Below are 12,117 nucleotides of genomic sequence, written 5' to 3' on the forward strand. Positions count from 1 at the left end.
CACTGTCTCTGGTGACGATGGGTCTTCCTCAACCTTTTTGTTTCTCTTCACCATTTCCTTCTGCCAACGGAGCGAGGTGAAACCAAGGCAGGTGGAAAAGGCTGCCCTGGCCCACCGCATGCTGCTGGCCCCGTCCAGCTTCTGCGACGGCTAAAAGTAAAAATGAAACGAAACACAAAGGAGCGGGTGCCGCACCCCCCTCCCATCCCAAGGCCTCTCCTCTACCGGCAGGGAGGGAGCACCGCGGCGGGGAGGAAGAAGAACAGGAGGAGACCCGTGTGCGAGCGGCGGCGGGGAGGATGATAAGCGGGAAGAAGGCGATGGATGCTCCGAGGATGCGGAGGGAAGCAGACCAGACGGGGCGCCGGACGGTGCGCGGGCTGTGCTGTGCGGGGGGCGGAGCGGGAGGCGGAGCGCGGGGCGTCGAGCGGGAGGCGGAGCGCGGGGCGGGTGTCGCCCTGCCAGGGCCGCGCCGTCGCTGCCGCCGGCTTCGCGTGGGTGGCGGCCGCGCAGAGCGGTGGCTCCGCGCCCGCACAGCGGCGGCGGCCCGGAGTGGGCTGTTTCATTCCATTCCATTCCGTTCTGTGCGAGGCTGGGCTGTGCCGGGGCCGGGCGGGGCGGGAGCAGCGGCGCTGCGCTGCGCGGGGCGGTGCAGCGCGGAGCGGAGCATGTCGGCGCTGCGGCGGAAGCTGGGGGATGAGTACCAGGTGGTGAGCACCTCGGCCAGCGGCGGGGGACTGCCCCCGCCCCGGGCGGCCCCGCGGGGGAAGCGGCAGCGCTTCGTGGACAAGAACGGGCGGTGCAACGTGCAGCACGGGAACCTGGGCGGCGAGACCAGCCGGTACCTCTCGGACCTCTTCACCACGCTGGTGGACCTCAAGTGGCGCTGGAACCTCTTCATCTTCATCCTCACCTACACCGTGGCCTGGCTCTTCATGGCCTCCATGTGGTGGGTAATTGCCTACATGCGGGGCGACCTCAACAAGGCGCACGATGACAGCTACACCCCCTGCGTGGCCAACGTCTACAACTTCCCCTCTGCCTTCCTCTTCTTTATAGAGACAGAGGCCACCATCGGCTATGGGTACCGCTACATCACGGACAAATGCCCTGAGGGCATCATTCTTTTCCTTTTCCAGTCCATCCTGGGCTCCATTGTGGATGCCTTCCTCATTGGCTGCATGTTCATCAAGATGTCTCAGCCGAAGAAGAGGGCTGAGACCCTGATGTTCAGTGAGCACGCCGCCATCTCCATGCGGGATGGCAAGCTCACACTCATGTTCAGGGTGGGCAACCTTCGCAACAGCCACATGGTCTCCGCACAGATCCGCTGCAAGCTGCTCAAAGTAAGTGCCATCCTGCCATGCTCACCCAGTGCCACTGCCGGTCGGTCCCCCAGGGATGTCCCCACCTCTGCACTGCCCTGGAGCCACCAGCTTTGCAGCCCCTCATTCCTGCCCTCGCATCCTGTGGTGCTCTTCGGCCACCAGATTGAATCTCAACTGATTTACCAGCAGCCATCTAGGATAATGGTTATATCAGCCCTGGATTCACATGCATGTTTATATATTTCTATAAAGTGCTAGATTTCTCTGCCAAATAAATACTTTGCAGCTTCAGTTCCTTGGTGTGCATTTTCAAAGAAAGCTGTTTGTCTTTCTGGCATATTTCTTTGCTTTCAGGCAGTGCTGAGTCCAGTCAGGCAGAACTTTATTGATATGGGCCATGAACTTCATGGAAAGCAGGATGTCAGGGTTAGACATTTACAAATCCTCATAATGGCCCCGTATGTCTAGGGTAAATTAAATATTTGAGGCTTGGTACAACAGCTGCATATCCATAGGACATATGAAATAAGGGTGGTATATATGGAAGGGGATGGCTTGGGGGTGATGTTTGGTGCATGCAGAGCATCCCAGTTTGTTTCTGTCGCTGGTAGGGTTTGTGGGTGTCCTGCCCTGGGGATGGGTGCTCTGCAGGGGCAGGCGAGGTCCCCTACCAGGAAAGGACCCCACTTGAAGTGCTGCTCTGACTTCGTCCTCACTCCTCTGGCTGCACAATGCAGAGGAAGGCTCATTCCCCCCTCTGCTGTGCCCGGATCTGAACAGTTTTGCTTGGAGGCTTGTCATGTCTTGGTCCAAAGACGTGTTTCTAATGGGAAACTTCAGGCGGGATCATTGTTGCTTTCTCAATGAAGCCGCACAGCACCCTAAACCGAGAGGGAGCCACTGGCCTGAAGGAGGGGCAGTGCTTGCACTCAGCAAAATGGGGTGGGAAGAGGTATGTAAAGAATCCTCATCATTTCACTTGTACCCTTCCTGCTGTGCCTGGATGATTGTGGTATCTGGGAACTGACACTGGTGAGAATGTGCTCGCTGCCACTGACCTGGAGGTGCCTATTCTTGTTCTTTCCTTTTTGGATAATTAGCTGGGATCTCAGTTACGGTTTTCCCTGGTGTGAGCTATCCTTGTGTCAGAAGTTCAGCTGGGTAAATTGAATGATGTGCAATTAGGCTGGTAAGTAATCATTCTGTCTTCAGAGGGTACCATTGGTGACCCCTCTGACTGACCTGTTTGAGGAGGCCATCCTGACTAGAGAAAGGTCAGGATGTCATGTTTGACATAGCTCTTTAATAGCTTTAAGGGGGGAGTTTTTAAAGTTAGTGCTTAAAACTTAGTGTGGCTCCAGAAAAATTTCCTGAACTTTAAATATGTGAAAGAGCAGTTTCATAGCCATATTTCTTGCGGTTTTGAGCAGGCACTGCTGAGGTTGGAAAGGTGGAGGATCATAAAGGTCTAAAATGTGGCTTTTCTGTGGATGCAGTTACGGCTGGCTCTGCACAGCCCCTACCAAATGTCTCTGCATGGTGCATCCTTCTGCTGCTGTGCGGGAGCAGTGCTTGGCTGGGCCTCCTGGCCAGAAAAAACAAGGGAAAAAAGAGAAGAATTGCAGCAGGGAGAATGATCCCGCTCCCAGAGGATGCTGCCACACACGAGCAGTCCTTCTGTCTGGCAGGGATGTGTTGCTGCTTCAGTGTTTCTGCTTTGCTGCTTCAGTGTTTCTGCTTTGATTTGCACATAATCTTTATTGCAGGTTTGTTCCAAAACTGGGAGAGTTAACTGTAGGGCTGCTCACAGCAGGTTATTCTGCTTCTAAAACCTATGTGAAATTGGAAGTCCCAATATACTGTTTTTAATTTTTTTTTTTCCTGGTTAGACCATGCTGGAGAAAAAGCAAATATTAAGCCTTAAAAGTGGCAAGTTAGTGCAAAGACTCGCTCAGTTTAATATTCACTTTCTTTAATGAATCTCTAGGATTGTAAAGAACTTGAATGACACTTAGAAGCTCTGTACTCTCTTCCCTATGTTACATTAAGTCAAAAGAGTCACCCAAGGTGATTTCTTTTGTGTTGGCTTGAATAGCAAAATGGTCAATAGCACAAGTCCTGCCTTGGGTAGTATACTGCCTGTAACTTGGGGGGAAGTTATAAAATAATACGTGGTTTGTCTGGAACATTTTAGCTCTCGATCTTTATCTCAGTTCTCTCAGAACAGAAGCAATCTTACTTTGTGTAAATGACTTCACAGCTAGATAATGTAACACTTGATTTTATTGCGGCTGTAAAATCTTAGGGTTCCTGTAGCAGCCCACCCGTTTTTAACCTTTCTTCCTCATCATTTTCTTCCTCCCGTCTGTAGCTCCTGCCTGTTTCTCTGGACTTCGCAGTGTCCCTCAAATACCACATTGTCTTTAAGTGTCCTTTTTCATCACTGTTTCATCTGTTAAGATGTCCATTATATGGGAGGTTTTTTGCAAAAATAATAGTTCATTCTGCTTCTTCATCCTCTCCTGTGTGTTGGTGGGGGATTTTTGGCTGTTTGGTTCACACTAAGATTTTTGGGCAGGTACTGCTGGGTGTTCCTTGGAAAGCATCCACAGAAGAGGTTGGACCAGATGATCCTTGAGGTCCCTTCCAACCTGGCATTCCATGATTCTGTGAGACGTGACGTGAAAAGACAAGACACTTTGGACAGTAGCGGTGGTAGATGAAAAACTAACCAGAAGAACCAGAAAGCAGAACAAGCAGCAATTTTACAACCAGATCTTTAAAGGACTTTCCCAAACCACTAGCATTCTTACTAAAGCTGGGTACATGGAGTTGTGCTTTGTTGGATCTGATCCAGGGCCAGCAGTTTCTTCTGTCTCAAAGCCAGGCCAGGTGCATGGGTCTTGATGTCCCCAGTGCGACCATGTCACCCAGATATGGGCCAGCCATCGCCTTCTGTGGGGCTAGAATGGTATTTTAGGGGTGCTGGTGGAAGTAGTTCTCTCCCTAGAGCTGCTCCTTGCTCTGCTTAACAGGTGTTATTTGGTGCTTTGCTTGTGTTTTTTCCTTTTTATTGGAAAATAGACTTCTCTCTAATAAAAGAACAAACAAAACCCTGCAGGCAGGATATTTATGCAGATGTGCTCTAGATGTCTCTTGGCTCTGATGTCTTTATCTGAAACTGTATGGTGTATGCTAGAATGGGGTGGCAGACACAGGTGTGATAAATCTGAATTTTCACACACAAAAATTAAGACGTGTTTCTTAGCCAAAACTTCAGGGCAGTGAAGCACACAATTGTTTGTTGGGGATTAGATCTCCTTCAAATCCAGCCACCATTCAGGGAATATGTTAAAAATAGAAACCAAGTCCTAAGCGAGGCGCATAATCCCGTTTTGCTCTGTCTGCTGCCTTTTGCTTTTAGGATCCCTTTTGCTTTTAGGCTCCCTACAGCTTCTGACCCTGGGCTGTGGCTGACCCCCTCGCTTGGGGGCTGCCCTGGGGACATGTGGCATCCCCCCTTCTGCAGCAGCCAGTGCAGAGCTGTTTTGTAGAAGTCATGGGGCTGGGTTTCTCTAGGAGATGTTGGTGTCACTTGTAGAAGAGCTGATAATCTGGAGGTGATGGCTGTCCTGGTCCCTGTTCAATGAGACATCTTGCCCCCCTCCTGCCCCCTTTCATACTTAATGCATCTGAATAACGAGGAGAATGGGAACAGCAGAAAAGTTAAGGGAATGATTATGCTTCTTCCTGCAAGCATAATCATGCTCCTGTTAGAATAAAAACCAGCCTATTTCAAGTGAGTAGTATTGCTCAATATTGGAAGTTTGACATCAGCTGAAAATGTAAGGGATGATGGATATGCCTCTCAAGTATCAGAGTCACAAAATCACAGAATGGTTTGGATTGGAAGGGACCTTAAAGGCCATGCAGTTCCAACCACCTGCCACAGACAGGAATGCCTTCTACTAGTCCAGGTTGCTTGAAGTCCTGTCCAACCTGGCCTTGGAACACTTCCAGGGATGGGCCAGCCACAACCAAGTAGTGATTTAACGCTGGGTTTTGGCTGTGTTTGACGCACAGCAGTTTGCGGAACTTTTTTTTTGTTGTTGTTGTTGGGGTTTTTTTGTTTGTTTGTTTTTAAATCTGAATAGCAAATAATGGAAAATTCTGTAATAAAAGTAATGACTGGGAAGGGCTATAATGTTCTGTTCCTGCCTATTCACATCACAGGGAGAAGCAATAAAAGCCAGAGTGGGAGCATTTGGGCAGGGCTGTGCTGGTTACAATGCTCCTTACGGACTGGGGATGTGAAGCTTGCAGCAAGGCGTAGCACTAGCCAGAGAGCTGAATCTGAGGTTGCAGCTCCAGGCATGATTTTATGGACTTGTTACATAGCTGTTAAATTGTGGTTTACAGCTGCTCTTACCAGGCAGCGATAACTAACACAGTAACAGCATCCCCTTCTCTGGACTCCTTTTGTCAAAAGAACTGCAATCTAAGAACTTCCTTGGAGGGCTGTGCCCAGCTGCTGTGGGGCTGACAGCGGTTGTTCTTAGTGCGGGGGAGCTCTGTCTCACAGGAAAAGCTGCTAATGAATCTAATTGCTGCCACTTTCCGCAAGGAGAAATGGGAGGGACCTTGAAGGTGGCTGTGAGCCCTCTCTTGTGATCACTGTGTTGCAGCGTGGATTTGGTGAAGTTTTGGGTATCTCAAGGGGAGATGCCTTGTCTGAGATCCTTGGCAGGGGACCATTTATGGGTACACCACTCTGGGCACCCATTATACAAGGGATGGTGTGCAAAGCTGGGTGAAGGGTGGGCTGGATGTTCATCTCCTCCTGATGAGCGATGCTGCGAGTCAGTGCCAAAGCCATCACTCAAATCAGTGGCCTGTGATTTTCACAGAATCATAGAATGGCTTGGTTTGGAAGGGACCTTAAAGATCCAGGGCTTCTATGCTGCTGAGCTGCAATTGCAGTAAGATATATATTAGAAGTAATTCATCGCTGCTCTGCATGTCCAGTACTAGGTTTCCACCCATTTCATGGCCTAATGGCTGGACCGGGTTTTGCCTCATGTGACAGGTGGTACAGAGCTCTGTCAGGGATGCAGGATGGTGTTGGGGTGCCTCGGTGATGGCTGCTCCAGTGGTGATATCTCTCTCTCTGTGTCTCTCCCCTCGCTGCCCATCCAGTCCCGCCAGACCCCAGAGGGCGAGTTCCTCCCACTCGATCAGCTGGAGCTCGACGTGGGCTTCAGCACGGGGGCCGACCAGCTTTTCCTTGTGTCCCCGCTTACCATCTGCCATGTGATTGATGCCAAGAGCCCCTTCTACGACCTCTCCCAGCGCAGCATGCAAACAGAGCAGTTTGAGATTGTCGTCATCCTGGAGGGCATCGTGGAAACGACAGGTGAGTAGGGAAAGCAAATGCTCTGTGAAGCAGATGTCACCTTGCAGGTCTTACCATCCACGTTTGAAAAGTTGTGTACTTCAGGTTGCCCTTTAATTCAGTGACACAGTCAAATTTTGCAAACGCTTTGAGATGGCCTCACTTGTTTTTTCCTACAAAGTGAAAATGTTCCAGGGATTTTTGGCAATGTGTCTGTTACCAAGGTGATGCACTTCGGCGCTCCCAGAGAGGTGGAAAAACTTCCACTGTGGTTCAGTGGTGTGGGGATGCTGCAGCGGGGTTGGTGTGCTATACACCCTGTGGTATCGCCTGACAGCCTGCAATACTGCAGCACTGGCATGGGCTGCCAGCCATTCAGAATATTCAGAGGGGAATATTCAGAATATCTTAGATTTTCAGTCCTTATGCTGGTTTCCCAGCATTTCCTTGCTGTGCTGCTTTTCTAGTGCAGGAGGCCACTTCTGAGAGCCTCTGGCTGTAGCATTTTAGTAACTCAGCCTGGTATCCAGAGGGAGTGAGGGCAGCAGAGGTGGTTTGCCTGCGCTCTTCCAGAAACACTGCTGATATTTCAAGAAACACTCGCTGACAATTCAAGGGAAACTTTCTGTTTTCTCACTCATATAAAGATTTCAGGGCTGACATGCAGACAAGAGGACTCCAGGTGTTTGGTTTTTCTCTTTCCTAGCAGAACTCTTTCAAAACACAAACAATTGAAGAAAAAGTATTTTGTAAATAACTCCTTGGAATTTCAAACAAAGTGGTGTGTTTGCATACTTTTGAATATATTTTTGCAAATATTTCTGGCTTAGAAATTACATGCAGAGCAACAACAAAAAAAGAAAGGAGGTGTTTTCTGGATCTGTAAAGCCTAACTCATATAAACTTGCACATTTTGCGACCTAGTTTTATAAGATGAGATGAATATTGGGTAAAGTAGGGCAAAATGTGCTCTATCTTGATAAAACATGGGGGGATGAACGGGGTTTGAAGTTTAAAAAGTCTTTGAAAATGTGAGCAAATGAGTGAGGAGGAGAGTTTGGAGCTGGAGGGCAGCTGGACTGGAGGAGAATCAGTATCAGTGATGACAAGAGCATGTAAATATGGAGATGGAGGTGGTGAGGAGACAAAAAGCCTTCCTTCATGGCACTGCCTTTGGCACAAGCACAGGGGGTCTCTATAAGCTGCAGCAGTTCTTACTGTTGGTTTCCAGCAGGTAGCTTTCCCTGGCTCAGGGAGGGAAGAGAACAACATACGCGAGGGAAGGTGCAGTCTTCCCTACAGCATGTCCTTTTTTTAAAGAGGGGAAGGCTGGATGTTTAGTAGGTTAAAACTTGCAAAAAGTCAGGACCCATCTCGCTATCTTGGTGCTCTCTCAGCAGATTCTTTAGGAATCTGCCCTGTCAGTCAGCTGAAAGCTAAAATGAGTCTGGCAAGACAGCGGTCTGGCTCTGGGAACATGCAGTAACATACCTATACAAATGTGGGCAACTTGTGTTTAGGAATGTATGTAACAGCTCAAGAAAAATGGGGTATGTTTCGCATGGGTTATGTACCTGAATACCTCTGCTAATGCAAAAAATGGATTTGATTCAGAGGTAGTTTTCTGAGAAGTTGAGCATGGTGCTGTGACGTTTGGCAGCTGGAGCTAGGCTGAAGATCAGGAGACAACAGCCTCAGCATTGATCATATGTGCTGTGCAAGACAAGTTTCTCCTCTTTGTGGAAGTAATATGTTGCAAAAATCTTCCATCTATCTTAACTTAGAATTTGCATCTAACAACCCACTGCTACTGCAAAATAGAAGCAATAATTTGAAGGGTATTATTAGAAATACAAAATTATTTCCAGCTTCTCTGTTGGATGTTTTGTAGATAAAGCCAGTAAGAGACTCAGTCTGCTTTCTTGCTTCTCGGTGTAGGATAGTTACAGTTGCCTGCCCTCACTGTTGTGTTTATGTGACGCTAGGAGTGCAGTACAAGTCTGAAATGTCTGCTGGCATGGAAAGAACAGAAATAACTTGCAGTTGTTGAGAAACCGGGGTGCTGTTTTTGGTTAGGTGTAAAAACAATGTTTGGTGTTTTTTTTTTTTGTCTCAGGAAGTCAGTGAGTAGGTTATACATTTGAAAAGGATTTTCCAATTAATTTCAATTGTGTTTGGCTGTAGAAAGAGCAGTGGTGGTACTGGGGGTGAGTCTGATGGATCTGCATGTAGGTCAGGAGAATCCTGGGGATGATGAATATATAGTCTGTGGGAAGTAGGTTGGAGGAAGATTAATTAAACTGTGGTTGATTTGCACATTAGCTGAAGTTACAGGTGCAAGTGTTCTATCTGAACCAACTGGGAGAGGGTTTTTAGGATTTCTTTTTGTGTCTGGTCCAGTTGAGCCCAGAAGGACCAGACAGAAGTCAGAGCCAAGGCTGAGCAGAGAAGAAGGTTGACTTATGTACAAGATCATTTGTGCTGCTGGCATCAGCCTAGCTGGTACTTCAGGTACCCTGCCTGCCTTCCAGCTTCTCACTTGGTGTGGGATAAGCTTCCTTACATTTTGTATTCTGAAGTACAATCACAATGTTCTGTTAATCCTACTGGGAGCAGCATTTATTTTGAGTGAAACCTATGCAAATGGGACAGCAGCCTCCAGGGAGCAATTCTTTTCTACAACCCCGTTTTTATGATGGGTTTCTCCCACATCCCAGAAGTAAAAGAGACCTTTAATGCAGTGTGTGTAACTTTCTACCTTTCAGCCTATAAAGCTGCCTTTGTAGTGGTTATTTGTTACCCTCCTATCAATGAAAAAAATCATCATCATTTTGTATCATTAAATTGAATTGAAATGGAATTGGATTTTGAAACTCAGAAGACTGTATTTCAATACTAGAACATGATGAAAATGGATGAATTTGTACAGTGATGCAGTTTTGGCATTTGCTTTCTTTCCAAAGATGAGGTGCAAAAGCCAAAGTGAAGTCTGGTAGCGATATGTGCCCTTTCCTGTGCTGATGTTGTGACGGCTGTATCCTTGTGCTGCCGCAGACCAAGGCATCCTTCTTTGTTAGGGCTGAGAAACCCTGCCTGTGAACTATATTTTGAGTTTAAAATTGCACTCCAGCTCTAATGTTTCCCCATGAAAGCAGCTGATCTCACTCAGATGTGTTCAGTCCCAAGTGGGGAACTGTGTACTGAGCACAGCAGCAATTTTAGGATGATCATTCCCCCAGTGCCAGATGTGCTGTTTGGCTCCTGTGCCGCGTCTCCTGACTTGACAACCAGTTCAGGGGATCTCGTAAAATAACATGGCTTCTGCACATAGTCATTAAGCATCCTTAGAATACAGCCAATTTTCTAAAGCTGCTGTCTTATTTTATCTTTCTGTAAAATTGCCATGAAGAGCATCAATACCATAGAGATAAATTGGTTTCTTACCCACCCCAGAAACACGGCACAGAGGAATTGCTGTGTTTGCTCCCCACTACCATATTCCTACAGCAGGTACTGCAGGGAGCAGCTGCTGCCTAGGCTGCCTGAGGTCCTACCCTGTGTCTTTGTGAATGGGAATTTGTAGCGTATTTAGTGGAAAAGGCTTTGATATTCATCCAAGTTCTTCAACTTCTGGAGTTTTAAGAGAGAGGTGCTTTCAGCCTACGCTCCCTGCTTGTTTCTTCAAGTAAATTATTTTCTGTGTCTGAATTGTGCTCAGATCTGCAATATCCTTTGTAAAGAACCAAGCTACTCATAGAATCATAGAATAGTTAGGGTTGGAAAGGACCTTAAGGTCATCTAATTCCAACCCCCCTGCCATGGGCAGGGACACCTCACACTAAACCATGTCACCCAAGGCTCTGTCCAACCTGGCCTTGAACACTGCCAGGGATGGAGCATTCACAACTTCCTTGGGCAACCCATTCCAGTGCCTCACCACCCTCACAGTAAAGAACTTCCTCCTTATATCCAGTCTAAACTCTCCCTGTTTAAGTCTTAACCTGTTACCCCTTGTCCTACCACTACAGCCTCTAATGAAGAGTCCATGTGTCTCCTCTGTCCTACGAAGATCTTCTGCCCCCAACATCAAAATCGGATGGCAAGCGGCTAATAATAAGTAAAAAAAAATACTTTTTTCATGGTATACTCTTAGCACTTCTTTTCTTCTCTCTGTACTGACATGACAGAGGCAGCCGTTCATTAGTCTGGAACTGAAGGAGGTAGAAATACCTATAAAAAATAAATGCAGACTTCTGGTTCAACAAATGAGAAATAAGAGAGAATTAAAGTCACTGGAAGGATCAGTGGGGTGGATTCAGGGATCTTGACATGTTTTGAAATGTCTTAACCTTGAACTACTTTATAAATCATGATTTCAAAATAGATGTAGCAGTACTGTTGCATTCTGCAATGACATGGGATTGTATGGTGCCATGGGACATAGTGTTTGGGAGGCATGTCATGGTGGTTAGATTAAGTCAGGACAGTCCAATTTGAGGCTAAGCCCTTTGAAGGATCCTGTTTAATTTGCCATTTTCCATGTTATTCTTGTTCCAGTCGTCTGCTGTTGCTGTGTGGGTGCAGGCCGGGGTGCAAGTGCCTTACAAATTAGAAAAAGAATTAGAAGGTATTGAGTATTTCTCACTCTAATATAGCCATTGTATTTATAATAAATAGGGATTTGCAAGTCCTAATAGCATTTGGTTTGAGTCAGCCCTGTCTTTTGATAGAGACTCAGAGCCTCTTGTTTTTCTCTAGCAAGTGCTTGTGAAGATTCTTTTTTCTTTAACTTTTTTTCCACTTTAATCAGTTGACTTTTTATACTCAATGTTACCAAGGGGTTTAGAGAATTAGTAAATATATACAATAAATTTTGTTTTGACTCTGCAGAGACAGTAAAGATTTTTTTTCTGAGACGTCTAACGAGTTGTTTAAGCAGGATCTTCTTGCTTATAAATCCCACTTGACTGATTAAAATCACCATTTCTGATGCCTTCTCTCATTAAAACATATAAAAATGATTTCTCATAGATGCCTCCCAACTTGATTAAGATAATTTACTGCCTCATCACTGAAACGTTAATTTCTGGAAATAGAAGACTTTTCTTTATGTTTTCCTTACCCTCATTAATTACAGCTTTTAGGTTGTTGTGATAATAACATGTGGAAAGTGGGAAGTGGATCCAGCACATCCCTAGAGGAAAGGAAGCCAGGGTCTGCTGATCCCTCATGGTCCTTCCTGGGGGTAGCAGCAGGGCTGAGCTCAGCAGAGCCTGTCTCCTGTTCCCTCGCCTTCCCTCACAAACAGATTTTGATTTAGGGGCCACAGATGCTTGAGGTAAGCATGCACGAATGGCTCCTGGCTCTTTTCATTTGTATGACCCACAGTCTAAACCT

At 46.9% G+C, this 12,117-nt stretch overlaps 1 protein-coding gene across 1 annotated transcript in view; it reads left to right on the top strand.

Annotated features, from left to right (window-relative positions):
- Positions 1 to 668: 668 nt before the first annotated feature.
- KCNJ3 (potassium inwardly rectifying channel subfamily J member 3) overlaps positions 669 to 12,117 on the top strand; it is a gene marked incomplete at both ends in the record, with an annotated part of 49,830 nt that continues 38,381 nt past the window's right edge. The window contains 2 exons of the mRNA XM_080621428.1: positions 669 to 1,346; positions 6,525 to 6,741. Of these exons, the coding sequence (XP_080477554.1) occupies positions 669 to 1,346; positions 6,525 to 6,741 (895 nt within the window). The remainder of the gene's footprint in view (positions 1,347 to 6,524; positions 6,742 to 12,117) is intronic.

This window comes from Psittacula echo, assembly GCF_963264785.1.
Source record: "Psittacula echo genome assembly, chromosome: 6".
NCBI classification, from domain to species: Eukaryota; Metazoa; Chordata; class Aves; order Psittaciformes; family Psittacidae; genus Psittacula; species Psittacula echo.